The 23,649-nt window shown below is 37.0% G+C and overlaps 1 protein-coding gene across 3 annotated transcripts in view; it reads left to right on the forward strand.

The window, feature by feature from the left end:
- mpped2a (metallophosphoesterase domain containing 2a) overlaps positions 1 to 23,649 on the forward strand; it is a 59,252-nt gene that overhangs the window by 20,554 nt on the left and 15,049 nt on the right. For all 3 annotated transcript variants that reach the window (XM_077564200.1, XM_077564201.1, XM_077564202.1), the window contains exon 4: positions 2,949 to 3,174. In XM_077564200.1, the coding sequence (XP_077420326.1) occupies positions 2,949 to 3,174 (226 nt within the window). The remainder of the gene's footprint in view (positions 1 to 2,948; positions 3,175 to 23,649) is intronic.

Here is a 23,649-nt window from a genome sequence, read left to right on the forward strand (position 1 = left end):
GGCAAAATTATCAATACAATACTTACAATGTTGAAGCAATTTGTTCAAACAAATGTTTTGTGTAGAAAAATAAATCCTAAATCCTCATTACAACAATATAAAAATATAAAAGCAACGTGAATCACAAATAACACGAAAATAATACATTTAACTTTTTTTAGACGATTTTTATTATTTTAAGTAGAACAACAAAACACACTTCTCCTTGTATTGTATATTGCGCTACTGTTTTTTTTTCCTCATAAATCTTACAGTTTATTAGGGAATTAAAAAAAAAAAAAGTCAAGGTGTATCACAGTTCTTACGCTTAGTAAGATGTATTATGCTAGCAATGAAAAGCAGAGCAAATTCCCAGTTGTGTTGGAGATTTCTTTGATGGTAATTATGTTTCCCCACCTTTTCCCGTGTGGTGGCTGGGGAATGTAGTGAGGAGACGAGATTTGCTTGTGTGTTTGTGTATTTCTAAGTGGATGTGTGATCCACTTGGAGAGTTGGGAGACTCGGAAGATGGGGCTCACATATACGTTTAGACGGGAATTTATGATTGCGGAGATGTGAGAAGGGCTCATTAAGAGCAGCTGGTATTAAACAGAATAGGAAATTCTTCAAATTTGACTATTAGAAAACTCATCGTGTGCTGTTAACGTCAAGACGGCTTCAAAGCTGAATTGGTGGGTTCTAGTTTTGCTACATATATAAAATGTATACGTTTTATTGGCAATATGCATTGTTACAGCATAAAATAATGTCCCAAATTTTGCCCCGTTTAGGAAATCACATGACACATACTTGCAGAGCAAGCTAAAAAGAAAACATGAAGAAGGTTGGAAGAAAAGAAAAAGAGTCCCTTGAAAAAGAAATGTAGAGAAGGGAGAACAAAAGGGTGATAAAGGCCAGACCCTTTGGTTGAGTGCTCAATCGGCTAGAATAAAGTAGTAAGTTAGTTTTGTGCTGCCGAGAGGGAGCGGGGACAAATCACCCAGACAGAGAAGCACAAAAAGGTCACTGGAGACATTGAATGATGAGGGGATGAGAATAGTAATAGATGTTCATCGCTATGAAGTTCAGGTTCACGCGTTTCCAGCCGCCCGGTGTCTGCTGAGATGGATAGTGGTCTGCTGTGGTCAAGCAGAACCATCAGATGTGCTCGCAACCTCCATGACTCTGTTTGGAGTTAACGGGGACAGACGGATTGGTCACGACGAAGTCATACAGCAACTGGATTGTGGGCTGCTTTCCACATGAACTGCTTTTTTTTTACTTGTTTGAATAAGCGGGCCTGATCGGTAAAATCATGGTTTATTAAAAACAATTATCAATTATACGCTGATTCTCGCTATTTGTGGGCCTGCTCTAAATTGTGCGGCGCAACTGTAAATATATTGTCCCTAAAATTAAACTTGGCAACACTTTGCCCGTATGAGTTTCTAGCGTGTTATATCTACTAGTTTTATATATATATATATTGTTGCAGTTAATGAAGTTATAAGGACGCTAATTCTTGTCATATGTATTTGTGTTACCAGTAGTTTAGTGTGTCGTATTCAACATGTTTATGTTCGATTTATGTTGGTCTATGGTTTTTGTGTGGTTTTTTTTTTCAACAAACCGTAACTTTAAGTTGTGTGTAAAATAATGACATCTAAAGCAATTCAGTGTACAAATCCTGATTGCTTGTGAAATTACGAATTTTTATGTTTTGATTGTGGCCGGCTGATTAATTGGTCCGACGTAACTAAATTTTTTTACTTTACAAAATCAGCTCGTGGGCCGAATTAAACCCATTTGCGGGCCTGATCCGGCCCGCGGGCCGTATGTTTGGCACGCTGCGTTAATTACATCCGATATCACTTAGCTACACAACACCAGAAATAACATGCATGTGCACATGAAGGACCAAAACTGCCGAAGTAGAAAATAAATAAAAGTGAAAGTAAAAACGCGTATAAAAAATATAATTCCAAAATTTAATTAAAAAAAAATATATATAAATGGAAATAAAAACAACCAAAAACATATACATAGATAAATAAAAGTAAAAATGAATACAATAAAAACAAAACAAAAATAAATACAAAATATGTGTAAATAAATACAAAAATAAATAAATATAAATTAATAAATAAAATTCTCTACTCATATTTATTTATTTATTTAATGCTGTAGACAATGTCAGCATAAAATGAGTAAGGCAAAGTTATTAAAAACGCGTATAAAAAATATAATTCCAAAATTTAATTAAAAAAAAATATATATAAATGGAAATAAAAACAACCAAAAACATATACATAGATAAATAAAAGTAAAAATGAATACAATAAAAACAAAACAAAAATAAATACAAAATATGTGTAAATAAATACAAAAATAAATAAATATAAATTAATAAATAAAATTCTCTGCTCATATTTATTTATTTATTTAATGCTGTAGACAATGTCAGCATAAAATGAGTAAGGAAAAGTTATTCTAATGAGGGGGTGGTCCTAAGTCTGTCTTGGGTAACTATTTGTTGTTTGTCAATGCAAGGCTTATAAAGGCATTTCGCAAAACCCTGATTGAAATGCCAATTTTGGACAGCTTTTTATTTTATTTTATTGGATGCTAAAAAAAAAATATTCTCCTTAGCACAGTATTGTTACAAATTAACATACAAGTACATTATGTGTGAGATGTTAAATCTTAAAGCCTGAATCTCACTGAGGGTGAACTATTGCCACTCTAGCAGCGAATGTTGATTTCACATTTTCCTAAACGCTCCCTTAACAGTTTTAATGGTCCTCTAAACAGTTTTGCTTTGTCTTGTCGTTCTGTCGGTGAACGTTTGACGATCTTTGTGAACCTTGCCAACACTCGCAAACATTCACCCCTCAGTGGGATACGGGCTTAAACTATGACTTGTACTACAATGTAAGGCTCACCAATCTCCCTGTTTTTTCTTGTCCCAGGTGGCCTCCCTTATGAGTTTAAAGTGGTAATCGCCGGGAACCACGAGTTGACCTTCGATAAGGACTTTATGGCTGAGCTGGTCAAGCAGGATTACTACCGTTTCCCTTCAGTCTCCAAACTCAAACCAGAGGACTTTGACAATGTCCAGTCGCTCCTTACAAACTGTGTGTACCTGCAGGACTCGGACGTCACCATCAAGGGATTCCGGATATACGGCACACCATGGTAAGACCAAAGACTCTAAAACCTTTTTAGCCATCCTCGCCGCTTCTTCCTTTCATCTTCGCTGAGTCACATTTACTTCCCGTTGTGTTCCAAATCCCTAAAGTGGGAGGGGTGCCCTCCTTTCTGTCAGCGTTTGGCCGTGTTCCAGCTTCCCCTCCCTGCAGCTCACTTCTGTACGCTCTGTCAGGGGTCCTCGCTTACATGCAAGATGCTATTCCCAGCTTGTGCATTCCTTTATGAGCGCGGGACCTTCACCCGCACTCGGGGCTTACGTTACACCTGTGTTTTGACACGGGGGGTTAAGTGATACGCACGGTACTGGGGCACACCGTCAATCGGCTCTCATGTGGAAAGAACTTGCGGAGGGCAGAGTGATTGTTGGAGGAATGTTGGAGGCAGCATTCGGCAGACAAGTTATTGGGGAGTGTGTTAAAATAAGAAGTGTTTGTGAAGGGAAAGTGTTTACTATCCACATGGATGAGATCACTGCTACGTTGACTCATTGGCTGCCATTGACGGCTATAGACGTCAAAATTTCATTTGAACTTTTTCTATTAGTTTCACATTTTTTTCCACTTTTGTTAATAAGAGTATGAAAACCTAGATTTTTTTTTATTGTACAACAGATATAAAATGTGTGATTAATCGTGAGTTAACTGTCGAAGTCATGCAGTTAATTACCATCCCAAATTTTAATCGCCTGACACAATTGAAAAAAAGAAAAGATTATTAATAATTAAGGACGTCAGCCGATTGCATTTTTTCATCGTAATTAATCACATGACTTCACTAGTTAACTCACGATTAATCACAAATTTTATATCTGTTCTAAATGTACAATAAAAAGAATTCTAGGTTTTCTTGCTCTTGTTAACAAAAGTGGAAAAAATGTTAAACTAATAGAAATAGTTCAAATGAATTTTTGACGTCTATAGCCGTCAATGGCAGTGAATGAGTTGAGGGTGGTGTGGCAATATAACCAAAATACAAACAGAGGCATTGCCTGGCACAAACAAAATGTGCTTATGCTAATCACCTAATTTCACTATTTAAAATGGGGTAAATGATTCTTATTCCTTCCAATAGTATCCAAATTTACAGTAAACTGCAGAGGGCTGAAAATGTCAACTTTATAAAAAAAAAAAATGCAATGGTAACAAAATCAGGTAAATACTATTCTGATTAACACAAATAAGATAAAACATCTCCAGAGAGTTAAAATGTTAACACATGGACATTTAAAATTTATATTCAAGGGTGGATCTGATGTTAATTATAAGATGGTTCAAATAAAATAACTCATAAATGGAAAGTCCTGCAAAAAGCCAGGCACGCGCTAAGCAAAGCGGCGCAACATCACCGGCATCGATCGCCCGCTGTAATCTGTTTGCGATGTTCCACTTCCATCTACACTCTAAAAAGAGAATTGTTAAACCAATTTAAGATTACAAATTGAATTGTTGACCAACTTACAAAAAAAATCATTTCAATTGGCAACACACGATTGAATTAAGTTAGTCCAAAGTGAATATATTATGGTAATTTATTAAATATACATTGGGTTTGAACTAATTATGAGTTCATTAAACTTAATATATTTATCTGAATTAAGTTCATCCAAAGTGGCTTTAATCCCAAATTTTAAGTTTAATAAACTCATACTGTAATTATTTTTAACTTAATATATTCGCTCTGGATTAACTTAATTCAGCCATGTGTTACCAATTGAAGTGATTTTTTTTCAAGTTGGTCAACAATTCAATTTGAAACCTTAATTTTCTTGTTAGAGTGTATTAATGTTTTATATATAAAAAATAATGTAATAAAATAGTAATCATTTTTTAAATTAATGCACCTACAATATTATTGCTGGGCAAATGTTGGGAGTTTGATGTGTATGATATATAAAATGTGATTTTGATTCAAATGTTTTGAAATTTTTAAGTAAATTGAGTGAAAATGCCCAAATCCCACGTGACTTATGTCTGTTTCCATTTGTTATTATTATTTTTGCAAATATTGAGAGCAGAGTAGACATGCGCCATAAGATGATGTCATATGAGAGCGTCCCTCTACCTCAAGACACTCGGTTGACGCTTAACAAAAGAATAATGTTTGCTTCTTTTATAAATTCCAGAAATATTTCAATGTATTCATCGGCTCCAAACATACCTTACTTTATCGTCCGCCGCCATTTTTTGTGACTACAAAATCTCCGTCAGACGTAAAATGCGCAACGCGGTATCTGGTCCTGTGAGCGTTTATTCACATTTGTTTCTGTAGCCAAAATTTACATTTTTCTTTTATCGTAATGCTGAAAAATCCACCCCCCACCAAGTGTAAAAACTTTTTGGCAAATTTAAGGCCTTTTGCGCACCCCCCAAAAAAAAATTCTCACTTTTTCATTCCATTCAGGCTTGTTTGCACAATACTTGAAAATTCGAATAAAAATAGGTGGATGCAAAGTGTTGCATTTGCTTGTTTTTACCATATGTTTATATGTGTGATGCACTTATTGTTTATTATCGAGATGAAAGAAAGTTCATTTTGCACCTGCAGTGCTGCTTTGTGTTGTGTTCAAGGCTTTGGCACTGTCTGCTCAGTGGTTCTCACAAGTCTGGTCCAGGCTTAAAATAATCATGTAGGTCATCCTTTTGCAGTTATAATTAGCAGGGTTGGCGCCTCGCCTGAGAAATAACCGAGTATTTAGTTGAGGAGTGGGTCATATCCTAGTCTTTCGCTAACATCACAGGAACAGGAAGAAGCGACTTCTACTCCTCTTGTTCTCCTTCCTTCCACCTTTCTTTCCTTGCATTTGAAAGGAAGGATGCCGCCTTTCCTCCCTGGTGGCCGTTTAGTGTGCGCGCTGGTAAGTGTCTGTTGTGACAGCTGGGGGTCCCGTGAGAGGCGTAGCGGACAGCTTGGCCACCCCCTGCTTACCCCCTCCTCAGCCTCCACACCCCCTTCACACCCATATGCCACCGTGGTCCGAGGTCTGGCCTGCTTGTCCGGTGTGAGGTCTCACTTAGCCACGTAGTGACCCTTCACTTCATCAGCAGCTCACCATATCGCCGCCTGGGTGGCCGAGCACCAACTTGCCCTCTGAGGTCCTCCGCTGCCAGCCGAGTTCATTCAACACCGCTCGGGAAGTCTAGTGTGTAATATACACGGTGTGCGGGTATCAACTCAGCCGCTGCTACGTATAAGTATAAGTATAAGTATAAGTATAAGTATAAGTATAAAAATAAAAATAAAAATAAAAATAAAAATAAAAATAAAAATAAAAATAAAAATAAAAATCTTATTGCATAATTGTTGTATGTGCCGTAAGCCTAGATTTTATCGAAAATTAAAATAACGATGGCTTTCTTTGATAGAATTGCAGTTATAACACCCAATTCAATTACAATTTCAATTATTACGTTCCACCAAAAAAAGATTCATTCAAATTTTTGAGTTTTTTTAATTTATACATTTGCGCCTTTTTTAAATTTTCAAATAGCAGATGTAATCACATGATTTGAATAATTAACTCACGATTAATCGCAAATTAATCACACATTTTATACCTCAATTTATAATAAAGTGTACAATATTTTTATAAAAAAAATTCGTACTTTTGTTAACATAAAACTCGGAAATATGGAAAATGGTTTAATTTTTTTTAATTTCATAACGATTCATAATTTTTTTTTTAAATAGGTTTATCGAAAATTAAAATAACGATGGCTTTCTTTGATAAAATTGCAGTTATAACACCCAATTCAATTACAATTTCAATTATTACGTTCCACCCAAAAAAGATTCATACAAATTTTTGAGTTTTTTTAATTTATACATTTGCGCCTTTTTTAAATTTTCAAATAGCAGCTGTAATACATTTTGTTCCATCCAAAAGGAACTTGCATAATTATAGTGTTTCAAAGAATTTTGTGCGTTTATATTTTTTATTTGTTTTTTATGTTTAAACTAGAGTTGTCAGTCGATTACAATTTTTAATCGTAGTTAATCACATGATTTGAATAATTAACTCACGATTAATCGCAAATTAATCACACATTTTATACTTCAATTTATAATAAAGTGTACAATATTTTTATAAAAAAATGTCATACTTTTGTTAACATAAAACTTGGAAATATGGAAAATGGTTTAATTTTTTTAAATTTCATAACGATTCATAATTTTTTTTTTAAAATAGGTTTATCGGAAATTCAAATAACGATGGCTTTCTTTGATAGAATTGCAGTTATAACACCCAATTCAATTACAATTTCAATTATTACGTTCCACCCAAAAAAGATTCATACAAATTTTTGAGTTTTTTTAATTCATACATTTGCGCCTTTTTTAAATTTTCAAATAGCAAATGTAATACATTTTGTTCCATCCAAAAGGAACTTGCATAATTATAGTGTTTCAAAGAATTTTGTGCGTTAATATTTTTTATTTGTTTTTTATGTTTAAACTAGAGGTGTCAGTCGATTACAATTTTTAATCGTAGTTAATCACATGATTTGAATAATTAACTCACGATTAATCGCAAATTAATCACACATTTTATACCTCAATTTATAATAAAGTGTACAATATTTTTATAAAAAAAATTCATACTTTTGTTAACATAAAACTTGGAAATATGGAAAATGGCTTCATTTTTTTAAATTTCATAACGATTCATAAAAAATTTTTGAAAATAGGTTTATCGAAAATTTAAATAACGATGGCTTTCTTTGATAGAATTGCAGTTATAACACCCAATTCAATTACAATTTCAATTATTACGTTCCACCCAAAAAAGATTCATACAAATTTTTGAGTTTTTTTAATTTATACATTTGCGCCTTTTTTAAAATTTTCAAATAGCAAATGTAATACATTTTGTTTCATCCAAAAGGAACTTACATAATTATAGTGTTTCAAAGAATTTTGTGCGTTAATATTTTTTATTTGTTTTTTATGTTTAAACTAGAGGTGTCAGTCGATTACAATTTTTAATCGTAGTTAATCACATGATTTGAATAATTAACTCACGATTAATCGCAAATTAATCACACATTTTATACTTCAATTTATAATAAAGTGTACAATATTTTTATAAAAAAATGTCATACTTTTGTTAACATAAAACTTGGAAATATGGAAAATGGTTTCATTTTTTAAAATTTCATAACGATTCATAATTTTTTTTTTAAAATAGGTTTATCGGAAATTCAAATAACGATGGCTTTCTTTGATAGAATTGCAGTTATAACACCCAATTCAATTACAATTTCAATTATTACGTTCCACCCAAAAAAGATTCATACAAATTTTTGAGTTTTTTTAATTTATACATTTGCGCCTTTTTTAAATTTTCAAATAGCAGATGTAATACATTTTGTTTCATCCAAAAGGAACTTGCATAATTATAGTGTTTCAAAGAATTTTGTGCGTTAATATTTTTTATTTGTTTTTTATGTTTAAACTAGAGTTGTCAGTCGATTACAATTTTTAATCGTAGTTAATCACATGATTTGAATAATTAACTCACGATTAATCGCAAATTAATCACACATTTTATACCTCAATTTATAATAAAGTGTATAATATTTTTATAAAAAAAATTCATACTTTTGTTAACATAAAACTTGGAAATATGGAAAATGGTTTCATTTTTTTAAATTTCATAACGATTCATAAAAATTTTTTGAAAATAGGTTTATCGAAAATTTAAATAACGATGGCTTTCTTTGATAGAATTGCAGTTATAACACCCAATTCAATTACAATTTCAATTATTACGTTCCACCCAAAAAAGATTCATACAAATTTTTGAGCTTTTTTAATTCATACATTTGCGCCTTTTTTAAATTTTCAAATAGCAGATGTAATACATTTTGTTTTATCCAAAAGGAACTTGCATAATTATAGTGTTTCAAAGAATTTTGTGCGTTTATATTTTTTATTTGTTTTTTATGTTTAAACTAGAGTTGTCAGTCGATTACAATTTTTAATCGTAGTTAATCACATGATTTGAATAATTAACTCACGATTAATCGCAAATTAATCACACATTTTATACTTCAATTTATAATAAAGTGTACAATATTTTTATAAAAAAATGTCATACTTTTGTTAACATAAAACTTGGAAATATGGAAAATGGTTTAATTTTTTTAAATTTCATAACGATTCATAATTTTTTTTTTAAAATAGGTTTATCGGAAATTCAAATAACGATGGCTTTCTTTGATAGAATTGCAGTTATAACACCCAATTCAATTACAATTTCAATTATTACGTTCCACCCAAAAAAGATTCATACAAATTTTTGAGTTTTTTTAATTCATACATTTGCGCCTTTTTTAAATTTTCAAATAGCAAATGTAATACATTTTGTTCCATCCAAAAGGAACTTGCATAATTATAGTGTTTCAAAGAATTTTGTGCGTTAATATTTTTTATTTGTTTTTTATGTTTAAACTAGAGGTGTCAGTCGATTACAATTTTTAATCGTAGTTAATCACATGATTTGAATAATTAACTCACGATTAATCGCAAATTAATCACACATTTTATACCTCAATTTATAATAAAGTGTACAATATTTTTATAAAAAAAATTCATACTTTTGTTAACATAAAACTTGGAAATATGGAAAATGGTTTCATTTTTTTAAATTTCATAACGATTCATAAAAAATTTTTGAAAATAGGTTTATCGAAAATTTAAATAACGATGGCTTTCTTTGATAGAATTGCAGTTATAACACCCAATTCAATTACAATTTCAATTATTACGTTCCACCCAAAAAAGATTCATACAAATTTTTGAGTTTTTTTAATTTATACATTTGCGCCTTTTTTAAAATTTTCAAATAGCAAATGTAATACATTTTGTTTCATCCAAAAGGAACTTACATAATTATAGTGTTTCAAAGAATTTTGTGCGTTAATATTTTTTATTTGTTTTTTATGTTTAAACTAGAGGTGTCAGTCGATTACAATTTTTAATCGTAGTTAATCACATGATTTGAATAATTAACTCACGATTAATCGCAAATTAATCACACATTTTATACCTCAGTTTATAATAAAGTGTACAATATTTTTATAAAAAAATGTCATACTTTTGTTAACATAAAACTCGGAAATATGGAAAATGGTTTCATTTTTTTAAATTTCATAACGATTCATAATTTTTTTTTTTAAAATAGGTAATAATCATGAGTTCAATTATTGCCAAAATAATCGTGACTATTATTTTTTCCCTAATCGAGCAGCCCTACCCATTATAGAGTAGCATGCTTGTTTCCAGGCAATGGTTCTGTACCTGTGACTTGATGAGCTATTAGTTTTGGTGGGAGCAGTTCTTGAGTCGTGTGCAACGGTACGTGTTTTGCGCGCAACAGCCTGTTTAGGTGAGACGTGTGTGCAGTACATGTACATGTCCTCCATAATGAACGCTGTTTGTATTGGGAAGAATCAAGGGATGCAATAAAGAAATACGGTTTGAATTAGTTTTAGTACTATAAAACATGCTTGAATTTTATATAACGGAATGTACTGTATGGTGTTCCACAGGGTTCAGTTCTGGGATCTGTGTTGTTTCCATTATGCTTTCATCTTAAGAAAACAGCAGTGGTTGTTTTAAGGTAAACGAATGTTTCGGAATAGTTTTGACAGCAAAGGTTCATAGAACAATCAATAGTATCTATTGTATAGCTCAAGACCGTTTGCTATTGTAAACATTCAAATCAGTCCTTGTTTTGGCTTGATTCTTTCCTCAGAAAATAGATGTGCTGATGTAGACGCAGTCGGCCATGAAAGATACACAACACACACTGTTTATGGACAGATGCTTACCAGACCAAATACCTCAACCTCTTTTCGCTAGGCTTGCTTCACTTCTACGCACGCACGCACGCACGCATACACACAGTAGATGACCTTGTCATTGTCGTAGCTGGACATTTGTTGGTTTTGATGGATTTTTATTTTTTTTTTTACTACTTCGGGCAACAATCTTTTGGACAAAAATAGATTTTTTTGGGGGGTGTCATATTTTCTGTCCATTGAAATCTGATGAATTAGGATTAGGTAAAATTCACAGTTGAAAAAAGTTAGAAATGTGGAAAAAGTCCCATTTGTTCCAGTCACAATAGAAGTCAAGAACCTCAAGTTCAAAGTTAGTTTGGAAGAAAAAAATCAAGCCAGTCAAGTCGCCACCAAATTTCATTAGCTTTTTTAAGCAAGTCGTAAGTCAAGTCATACAGTCTTGCTCATTCACAACATACATTGAAGACAGCTAGATGATTGCTAGGTTAGCGTCACAAGTCAAGCTAGCCCAACTAGCTTAGCTTCACATGTCACAAAGCTATCTTACACAGATGAAGGTAAACGTCATAGATTGGGTAGAACATTTCTATCGTTAAACATTATTTCTACTGATTGAATACAATCAACAATATCAATCACAGCCAATTATTTCTTTAGTTTTCTTGTGAAACAATCCTTGCGCATTATGGTTGTCACAGGTATGTGAGGAATCCTGCTCGTTCTGCTGTCTGAATCATAATGCAGGCGTACAAGTATGGGAGAAACCGCTTGCTTTCTCTCTGAAGAGATTATCTATTGTGTGATTCTGGCCTTGACCACAGTTTAACTCAGATCCAAGATCAAACTGTTAATGGTGCCCCCCCGCGCCTGATCCCACATCCTCGTACTTCCTCATCTGCGTCATGCTTCGTCCACGTGTCTTAGTGCTGCTTCACCGCTTTTTTTTCTTCTTTTTTTCCAATAAATATGGCTTGTGTTTCTTTTACTTCAAAACTCCCCTATATGAACAAAAACACACCACAAAAATGTGACTTTGAATGACATTAGCTGTAAAAAAAAAAAGAAAAAAAAGAAAGTATTTGGGCAGTTCTAATCAGCCTGCAGTCACATTTGAATATTACAATATTAGCACTATTAGTGAGTCATACTTCTGGTATCTGTGGCATTTTCTCTAGCAACATTTAATCAGAGTACAGCAAAAAAAGGACAAAAAAGAAAAGAAAAAGAGACTTCAGAATGTAGCCGGTACAAATAAATGAAGAACTTGTACTCTTGTTTTACATCCAAAAATGATATAGATTGGAAGTTGTCCGACATCATTGTAAAAATGCTCGAGTGTGTGTGTGCGTGTGTGTGTGTGTGTGTCCCAAAGGCAGCAGATTAAATTCAACTGCCCTCATTTGCTCTTTGAAGCTCACCTCGGGGGATACTGGAGGGCCAAATGCAGATTTGTCATTTGCAGATTTTTTAGTGTTATTCATGTATTCATTTTTTGCTGTAAAGGTCAGCTGTGTGTACGTGTGTGAGTGTGCGCGCGTGAATGTGAATGTACTGTATTCATGAGAGAGAAAGAGTAAAAATTGGCACCAGAAAGCTAGCAATTCTAGTGTATTGTTTAGTCGTTGCGGCGTTCATGTGTTATATGTTTTGACCGCCCTTTTAGACTATTTTTCTGTCTGTACCATATTGTCTAAACTAGCAATGTTTTTCAAACTTTATTGAGCCAAGGGGCACATTTTACATGAGAAAAAAATTCTAGGGATGTTTGATACCACTTTTTTTTCGATATATACCTGCATGGGTACTCAAGTCTTGAATTCTCACAACAACAGGGCTGGGTATCGATGCTAATTTGCCGATTCGATTTGATTCGCTTCCCTTAAATCCAATACTGATTCATTTTGGAACATCAATTCGTCATGATTCCATTTTTCCATTCAATAATTGCAAATATAAATTAAACAGATTCTAATCTGAATTGTCTTAAAGTGCAATAAGTCATAAATGTAAGAAAATACTTTTAAATTCATGTTAACAGTAAATTAAAAAAAAAAAAAAGAGTTAAAGATACCAAAAAAATCGGCCTTTAAAATTCCATTTTCTTATTAATGTATGGGAAAAAGAGATATAATCGATTCATGGTTTTATGAATCGATATCAGGCTGGAAAAAGAAAATCTATTTGATATTTATTATTAGATTTTTTTTAAACCCACCCCTACACGACACCCCTACAAAAAAAATTGTAAACCAGATCATTCGTAACTCAATTCCTCAAGTTTCCAATTTCTGCTGTATTTTGTCACCAAAGTGTGCATTTAGGTTGATGCCGACAATGCACACGTGGCCCCTAATCAGTCAATTTTGCCGACTTTTAGGTTTTTATTATCAACTTAATTGTATTTATTTATTTGTTTATGTTTTAGTTCTAATGCCATTTTCACTTTAAATTGTTTTTAAATCGTTAAATAGTCTTCAACTTAACGTGGGCTGTCGTTGTGCCACATAAAAAAATTGGGACCAAAAGCGATATTAATTGTGAACGTTGATGAGTATCCCTACAAGAGAAATGTACCGCTGCGCTGCAGTTTCCTGAACTTTTCTGAAATAAATTTTCCGTTGACAGCAGTGCCATGTTAATTTTCAGAATTAATGAGATAATGATTTATTGACGTTGAATATGAATTTATATTTAATGGAGCATAAAATGGTGAAACAACTGTTGACAAGGATGGATTGCGGTGGAAGTTGCTGCTGCTTGAATGTGGCACGATGCTTTCTCTTTCTCTTTCTCTTTCTCTTTCTCTTTCTCTCTGTCGCTGTGCGCGCCCAGCCCCGCCCATGCTTCTTTTGCAGTGAGGCTGAAGAACACGGTTGTGTGTGCGTAAGCTTTTTCACCTGCGTGTCAGCTGAGTGAATGAGAGGGTTAAGTGATGGATTTGTGATGGCGCCCTCACTTTTTGCAGCGTGACGACTTAGAGCGTTCCCCGCTGAATGACTCACCCTACACCCTCAGCCGCACATACACAAGCCGACCTGTTCCTCACTTGGCTGTTGTGCCCTGTACGGCCTGTTTCACATCTCACTGAGTGCTCACTGAATGCCCAACCCCACCCCCACACCGAGGTAAGCCCCAAATATGTCAAAGGGAGAGTGATGAGTCCTCGGCAGCGCCTAATAAAGCTCTCCTCGGTGGCCATGTGCACATCAGTCACCAAGCAGCGAGGCAGCGGTTTGCCTCACCACACGGACGACAGCTCCATCACATATTTGAACATGGGAAAGGGCTGACGCAGCCAAATTCTTCTGATTGTTGAGCTGAATATAAGGGGTGTGCCAAAAAAAATCGATTCTCATAGGAATCACGATTCTCATTTAGTACGATTCAGCATCGATTTTTAAATGTCCCAAAATCGATTTTACTTAAATTATTTTATACTGTCTTGCCCTTGTTTGTGTGTGCCTTTATTGGGAGCATTGTTCATGTTGTACACGATTTGGCCACTTAGGGGGCAGTGTGGTTCCGCGCGTTCTGATACACTGTTAAGTTGTAGCAACATTAGAGAGTAAAAGGAAAAAGTTATACCGATAAAAGTTGTTTTTTTGCAGCGTAGGAAAAGCATATGCCGGTGAGTAATGTTAACATGCTTCTCTGTATACATTCCTGAAGCGTTTTTGTATTTTATACTGTCTTGCCCTTGTTTGTGTGTGCCTTTATTGGGAGCATTGTTCATGTTGTACACGATTTGGCCACTTAGGGGGCAGTGTGGTTCCGCGCGTTCTGATACACTGTTAAGTTGTAGCCACATTAGAGCGTAGAAGGAAAAAGTTATACCGATAAAAGTTGTTTTTTGCAGCGTAGGAAAAGCATATGCCGGTGAGTAATGTTAACATGCTTCTCGGTATACATTCCTGAAGCGTTTTTGTATTTTATACTGTCTTGCCCTTGTTTGTGTGTGCCTTTATTGGGAGCATTGTTCATGTTGTACACGATTTGGCCACTTAGGGGGCAGTGTGGTTCCGCGCGTTCTGATACACTGTTAAGTTGTAGCCACATTAGAGCGTAGAAGGAAAAAGTTATACCGATAAAAGTTGTTTTTTGCAGCGTAGGAAAAGCATATGCCGGTGAGTAATGTTAACATGCTTCTCTGTATACATTCCTGAAGCGTTTTTGTATTTTATACTGTCTTGCCCTTGTTTGTGTGTGCCTTTATTGGGAGCATTGTTCATGTTGTACACGATTTGGCCACTTAGGGGGCAGTGTGGTTCCGCGCGTTCTGATACACTGTTAAGTTGTAGCCACATTAGAGCGTAGAAGGAAAAAGTTATACCGATAAAAGTTGTTTTTTGCAGCGTAGGAAAAGCATATGCCGGTGAGTAATGTTAACATGCTTCTCTGTATACATTCCTGAAGCATTCCTGTATACATTCCTGAAGCGTTTTTGTACGAATAGCCGTTCTTTTGACTGATAAAAGTGACACGAGTAGCGCGCTAATTAGCATTAGCGAATTAGGCTAGAGTAGATCATGACAATTATTTGCACATTTGAATTGATGCAGAAATCATTGTCAATCAAATCATTTTGAATCAAAAATCGCAAACACAATAATCGGAATCGAATCGCGAGACGGTCAAAGATTCCCACCCCTACTGAATATGTGTTATATGTAAATTATAAAATTGACCTCTGTAGACTGTCATGTCTGACGTATTGGGCCAATGAGTTGCAGTCTGACATTTCATGGCATCTGTATAAGTTTGCTTCACTTTTACTTAGCCAGCCTTGGTTGTAACATTTCCCCTTTTTGAGTGTAGTGAATGGCTTTATTCAGTGCGGGTTCGCCCTTTGGCACAAAATCATCATCCTTGACGGCCTTTATTTCCACCGCAAAAAAAAAAAAAACTAAACCCACAAAAAAAAAAAAAAAGTCCAAGTGCCCTTTGCTCTAAAAGAACAGACAAAGGTCAATGATGTGCCTTTTGTCCTGGTGAACTGCAGATCATTCATCTGTCAGATGCAAAAGGAAGTTCACTTCTCCTTCTCCAGTATTTATTTTTTCCTGTGACACGTTTGACCTCTCACGGGCCGAAACCTTCACAGTTGGCGATGCAACTTTGTCGCAGCGCTCAAAGGTCTCTGGCGTGTGAGTTTTTCCGTAGAGTATGTATGTGGTGGTGGATAAATGTGAGGAAGCGTTTGAATTCTTGAAAAGACACCTTTAAATTGAAGCAGATGACAAGTTTGTGGTATTATTTAATGCAGTTTCTGCAGAGATTCAAACGAGGTCCAAGTGCGAACAGAAGGGACAACCCGATGAATGCAATGTTCAAAGTTTCAAGTCAATGACGTCTGGAAAAAAAAGTATAGATTTTAATTGGCTTATTGGTCTGTAGCCCCCCCCCCCCCCCCCCTCTGATCTGCAATATTCCACAACTCAAAGTAGGTAGATAGCGTTGGCCTTTTTTCTTTTTTAAGTCTTGTACTGTTACGTTTTCTCCAGCGTTTTTACTTGCCCTTCAAAATGCACTACATTTACAAGAGGATTAATTTGATTCTTGCTGCTTAAACGATTTGTTTTCTCCTGGATTACAGGTTGTAGATTGTTGGCTCGAAGCAACAATAAAAGAACGTACACCTTTGACAGCCTTATGGTATGGAGACTGTAACAAGGCGGCGCCTAATGAAGGACGGCAAAATTGAAAAGGACACAAATGTTATTTAATATTTAACACTACTTGGATTTTTGATGTATAAATGTGGTCTGTTTGGTGATTTCATCCGCATGTTTGTTTTTTCTTACGCCCCAATGCGTTAAAGCCATTTCTTTTTTTCTTTCCTTTCTTTTGCAGAAATGGAATTAAGCCTGAAAAAGCTATTAACTACTTCCAATTAGCGTCGCAAAAGGCGCTACAGACGCATGTTTGGCATAAGCTGCATTCAGAAGAACAATGCGCTTCAAACGTACACTTTTCCTCAAACGTGTCAACAATCTTCCACACTTTACCAGGAATTGGATGAGAAATAATATTGGCGCTCGTGTGCCACGCAAAATTTAAAGTGTGCCGCAGACCTGCAACCACTGCAGCAATTCTTTTAATTAAAACGGGAAATAATTGTTGTCAAGCAAATGTACTGAGACATGTGAGCGAGACGCGGAAAAGAAAGCCAGCAGGAGGAATACAGTGGGGGATTAAAGACAGTGAGCGAGTGTTACAGACTCCTGGCCATCTTGCTGCTGTAATGAACATTAGGGCTGCGGCATAAATTTAATGACCTGTGAAACAAACAGCGTGGCTGAGACCAATGCTTGGGAATGCTAAGTGGCTCTATCATTAATACTAGTTCAGAGATGCCACTGTGTAAACACACCGTAAGTCTCTTTTGCCTGTAAGGCCGTAAAACGTGAGGTTAGGTGTGGTGATGATGAGGGCGCCGCCTCTGCAGCTCTTTGGAAACGGGTCACGCCTCTTTGTGTACCTGCACAATTAATGGCTTGATGCCCTTTAACTGAATACCCGTACCAGCTCAGTGGGCTAGTGGTACAGTGTCCGCCCTGAGACTGGGAGGTCGTGGGTTCAATTCCCGGCCGGGTCATACCAAAGGCTATAAAAATGGGACCCATTGCCGCTCTGCTTGACACTCAGCAATAAGGGTTGGAATTGGGAGGTTAGATCGCCATATGATTCCCGAGCGCGGCTGCTGCTGCTGCTCACCGCTCCCTCAGGGGATGGGTCAAATGCGGAGAACGAATTTCGCCTCACTTAGGTGGGTGTGACAATCAGTGAATCTTATCTTACCAAGTAAAAGGACATGGATAGCTTTACTGCCTAACGAGCAGACATGTTTTTCACCTTAACTCTTTGACTGCCAAAAACGTTAAATAACGTTTAGTAAAATCCTATGGAGGAGTGCCAAAGACGTTAAAAGACGTTTGTTTCAAAACAGAGGTGAAACTAACCATTTTCTATTGTTGATTACTCAGAAACGGAATAAGGTAGAAACAAACTTTTTTTTCTGATGAAAGATGAGAGTTCAATCTTTCATTTGGCAGTATGTGTGTTTCCATAGTCCAAACACATAATTTTCTGTGGACCTTGAAAGATCAGTCAAAATGCTTAAATCGGCTGGCACTGGCGACATCCCTTTTCTGAAAACGTCTGGCAGTCAAAGAGTTAATAATAAATAGTTTAGTAACGTGCTACTTGAGATTTTGTGTTGACACTCTCGGAGAGGCTTTAGAACTGATTTCTTTACTTTCATGTTTTCAATGGTTTGAAGCTAGACCACTTCATTGAGAATTGCTACATTTTACTTTCCCTTTTCAACTTGCTAATTAAAGAGCTCTCAGTATAATGCACTGCTGTATACAGCTACAAACTTACTCAATAATCACAAACAAGGAATTTGTCCCCAGTAGTATGAGCTACGCTAGTATTGCAGTAACGAGCAACTATGATAAGCAAATTATTATATTTTCTTTTTTTTTTGTATGTGGGTGATTATATGTGTGTGTGTGTGTGTGTGTGTGTGTGTGTGTGTGTGTGTGTGTGTGTGTGTGTGTGTGTGTGTGTGTGTGTGTGTGTGTGTGCGCGTGTGTGTGTGTGTGTGTGTATTCATTAGTTCACCTAAAACCTATTAAAAAAATCCCATACCGTTCACCTAAACCGAACACTTCCAGCCAGAGTCGTGAGGCCGTCAGGAGACCCGAGGAAGGACCAAAGAAAGGAAAGTGATGATAAGCAAGTCTTTACATAATGTAAGGGTACCCTTAGCGTTGTCGTACCAACCAATGACAACTGTGCAAATGATGCCGAGGGTCATGATGCGAAGATAAAGTGACCAGTAGTGCGGTAAATACAATACAACAACAATCGTGCAGATGATGCAAATAACCAAATTGCAAAGTGCCACTATGAAATTTTGAGTCAACAGTTTAGGGAATTGATGGCAAGGGGGGAAGAAGCTATTGGAATGTCTGCTGGTTTTAGTATGTAAAGTTTGTTAGTGTTTACCTAGGGGGAGACGCTGGAAGAGGCAGTGACCCGGGTGTGGAGGGTCCGAGGGAACATAACACATTTTGAATTCATACCTCTGGCGTTGTCAGTCAAAATTGTGCTGCATCTCACTGAGTGTGTAAAAGTATTCTTAGTGGAAACGATGCAGACTCAGTTTGTGCTATAATGCTCACAAACCTTCCACTTGGATTTGGATGTCAATAAGATGGTCAAGCCCCCAAGAAATATGGCGGTGGTTTCTTCTATTTCTCCCTCTTGTCCTTCTGAAATGATGTCTCCCATTTTCCTAATTTAGCCATTGTCTCTCCGCTCTGTATACGTCGTGCAGACATTTTTACGTTTTGGAAGGAGAGCTCTGGTTGTGATTACGAGCAATTCATGCTTAAACAAAAGATGGAGCACTGTGGGCAAGCAGGGGGGCGGGGGAGGGGGGGGGGACTAAACTACAGTAGCCCAGAGCCAGCCAGATGTCTTCAACATGAGGACGGGATACATGGCATGGGCACGCTTCTCTAGGCCATAAAAAGCAATCCCAATCCCCTGGAAGCGAGCCCAAGACGGCTCAGTTAGCAGCCGGGGGGAGTACACGGCAACGAGTCTCACCTCTCACCCACAACCCGACCTCCGGATATAGCGAGTCGTTTCAGACAAAAGATGCTAAAAACTCTTGCTAAGAAGCAGTGGGCTTCTCCGCTATCAAGTTGTGGGGCAGTGTGACATCTGAATCGGACCATCTGTTTGGTCGCGAAGTGCGCTGGCAAATCCCGGGCTCAATAGGGCGCCATCTTGTTTTGTGTCCCACGCTGCGTCTCGTGCTTTGAGTGGATAAATATTTGAACAGCAGAGGAAGCCCTGATGTGTGGCCGTCTTGCGTGAACCTTAATTGTTAGGACTTTTTTTTTTTTTTACGTGCTGAAACACAGATTTGATGTTTTGTGCGTATGTCACTGAATAGGCCGTTGATCTCGTTGATGCCGCCGTGTGACGGGTTACCAACCGAGTGCTGGCACTATTGTTTTCCTGCGCAAGTGAAAGAATCAGATAAATAAGTAATGCATTCGGCAACAACCAGGCTGAACACAGCCATCAAGTCCCACATACAGTCAATGATTTTAAAACGGAGATGTGGGTTTGATACGGTGCTATTAAAGGTGGAAAACTACTTCACGAAGATGTTTTTTTTTGCTCACTTAAAATAGCCGGATATTTTTGTGTTGATGTTTTGACAATTTAAAAATGGTTTATTTTTGATTGATTCATGTTTTATCAATTAATCTATCCATAAATATATTACTTTGCCCATCGCTGGTTGGGTTTATTTTTGACAAAATACCGTGCATGCAAGCAAGTATGCTAAAATGCTAACAGCATTGCAAACTCTTCACGTTGTGTGGTCAAAAAGGTAGATGTGGATTGCGTGTCGTGAGCTATCAATCACAGCGGTAAAAACAGCTTCATAAACAGAGAAGTAGTCTACCTGCAGTCTTCCGCTCACTTGCGATACCATTAACATCATCCTGGTGCACTTCCTTTCCTTCCTGCTGACCCCGTCACAGCTCTCAAGAAGAACAGGACGTTGCTTATCTCAATTTGCTCAGGTTTGGACCCCCAGCGTTGATGGCAGCCAGACCAAAGTGTCAGTGGCAAAATTAGATGACAAATTATTGACTGACTTATTGAACTGTCGGTCAGCAAGTAAGCATTTTGTGTTTCAGGCCAAGGTTGTGTAGAACTTCTTAACCTGTTTACTGACCCAAACTGGAACCACACAGTGACAACACAAACTGGCGGTCATAGATATTTTTTGCGAAGTTCTTCTGAGCTTTTTGTCAACGATTCCACCAGTTTTGATACTGTGTTTAGCCCCAGTTTGGCGAAACTAGAGTCAGCCAAAGCAGCCACAGCAAAACTGGGCGCCGCCATCTTCCTTTCCACTCTCGCTTATCCAATCACAAATCTCTCACTCCATTCCAATCACAAATCTGAGAGATTTGTGATTGGAATGGAGTGAGTGGGCGAGCAGGTGTATGGCATAGGTTCTCAAACTGAGTCCAAAATAGGGTAATATGTGGAGGTCACCAATACTCCATTTGGTCATATTGGGACCCCTGGCCACACCGAGCTGTTTGATCTCCCTTTCATAGCTTTCTGTTGTAGTTTATCCCAAAGATATTTCAGGATTGGGTTGGTTCAGGTTACCGCTATGAGGTTCTTTCACACCAAACTCAACCACCATTGCTGCCATACACTGAGACCAAGTTGTGCTGGAAGCAAAAGGTCAAAGGTCCCCCCCCCCCCCCAAACTATTCCCAGTTGAGGGCAGACATGGTCAATGACTTGGCAAGATCAAGAAGTAATATCCATTGGGAACTTAGAGGTATAGTCCAACTTGTGATTGTAAGATTAGGCCTCTTAACTCTTTGACTGCCAGACGTTTTCAGAAAAGTGATGCCGTGGGTGCCAGCCGATTTAAGCATTTTTGACTGATCTTTCAAGGTCCACAGAAAATTATGTGTTTGGACTATGGAAACACACATACTACCAAATGAAAGATTGGACTGTCATCTTTCATCAGAAAAAAAAAGTTTGTTTCTACCTTATTCCGTTTTTCAGTAATCAACAATAGAAAATGGTTAGTTTCACCTCTGTTTTGAAAAAAAAAAAAACGTATTTTAACGTCTTTGGCACTCCTCCATAGGATTTTACTAAACGTTATTTAACGTTTTTGGCAGTCAAAGAGTTAATAATGAGATAGACTTGAGCTAAGCGTTTGTGTCTCTGTGACCTGTCCTGGCTTTGGCGTCTTCCTATCTATCTGCACACTGGCGCACTTATCCAGTTGAAACCGGTTAAGACCATCGGCTCACACATTTTCACATGGGCTAGGCTGAGCCGTCCCCAGTGTGGGTGGGCGGCAAAGACAGTATAAGAGTAGAGACCATTGCGAATAGATTAGACCTTCTTCCGCATTCAGCAGATAAGGCTCCACAGCTGTGCACTAGATCTTTCTGGCATCCAGTAAATAGTCCAACTGAGAGTATGCAGTCTCCTGATTGCTATTATTAGTATAGCAAACTTTTAAAGTTAAAAGAACCGGTGAAAGTTCCCATCTGAATTTTACATGAGTAGTTAGCTGTTATTGACATGCATCTCAATAGTTAGGTCTTTGTATCCGCACTACATTCTGCTGTGTGTAATCTGCGTTCCAGCTTGTTGTATACAAACCCTGGAGACCAACAATAGCAGTTTGTGTGCTTTCCTGTGCCCATTGTTGCTCCTGCGTCTCAGTGCCCTCGCTAACATCCACTCGTTGTGAGGTCAAGACAATAGCTGCGGACAGAGTGGCATATATCTACACTACTTTGACCCGGCGGCCCTTCCTGTTGCCTTTAACACCCCACTCCGCTCCCCATACCACCGACCTTTGACCTCTACAGCCAAGACTGTCAGCCTGTTCTGCTGGTACAAGGCAGGGTGTGCTCTCAGCGCCACGACAGCCTGCGGCTTTCGTTCCCCGTCTTTTTTCTCGAGAGGAAAGTTGCTCAAAATACAGAGAAGGGGAAAAAAAACATATATGCAAAATTGTACTGTAGCTTCATTTGTCCTTGACACAAAAGTAAAAGCTTTTAGAAACAAAACTAAGGCGGTCATACATTAAAAAGTCGTTATTGTTCATAATGAGGTTACACAAGGTTAACAGGGTGTACATTTTGGTTGGTTTTCTTCCAGACTACTGAGATTAGTCGTCAGCACAACTACGTCAACGATTAAAATTATCAACAGTTAGTTCAATAGTTGATGTTTTTTGGGGTTTTTTACGCTTTTTTTTTTTTCTCTCGAAACATCTTCGCTTTGCCTGTCTGTAATCCAGGTCATCCGTGATGCAAGCAGAAGCACTGTGGCTAATGCAGGGTGCGTTTGGAAACATGCTCGGAGCGTGCATGTTGTGTGGCTGATGCCTGTTTCCATTTCTGACCTTGTGACACTCGAGTCTGCAAGCTAGCCTTAGCACACACAGGTTGCGCCGTGTGTTTGATGTAACGTTTGCGTAATGCGATGGGATGAAAGTTGAGGCTGATTCCATCTATTGAAAGGTGAAAGGGTTCAAATCTTGGATGATGTCCATATCTTTTGAAATTTACTTCCCAGTGGTCTTTCTACTGTTTTTGAAAGTTTAGGGTCAATATCTTTTTCCCAAGGTCATTTGAATGTGCTGTAACTTTGTTAATATTTTTGGTACGGCCATTTATATATTATTATAAGGGGAGTTCAATGTAGAATTAGAATACTGTATATGAATATCTAAATTTTCATTTTTTTGACCCATGAGGACATTTAAGCCAGAGCTGGTCACATATATGAGCAGCTGCGATTTAAATACAATCTGATTAGTCGACTAATCGCAACCACTATCGTTGACTCGTCGACTAACAACATAATCATTTGTGGCAGCCCTATTACAAACCTGCTTTTCATTTGGCTGGATTTGATGTATGATACAGACCTAATGGAAAGATTCATCCAATTAGTTTTAGTCGCGTCGGTCTATCAGCGTTGCTTAAAAATGTAAGCTTGGCAAAGTTCAAACCATTGGAGCTTTTTCCTCATAGAATAAGATGAATTAAATGAGGGTTTACAT

The sequence above is a fragment of the Vanacampus margaritifer genome, chromosome 4 (assembly GCF_051991255.1).
Source record: "Vanacampus margaritifer isolate UIUO_Vmar chromosome 4, RoL_Vmar_1.0, whole genome shotgun sequence".
NCBI classification, from domain to species: Eukaryota; Metazoa; Chordata; class Actinopteri; order Syngnathiformes; family Syngnathidae; genus Vanacampus; species Vanacampus margaritifer.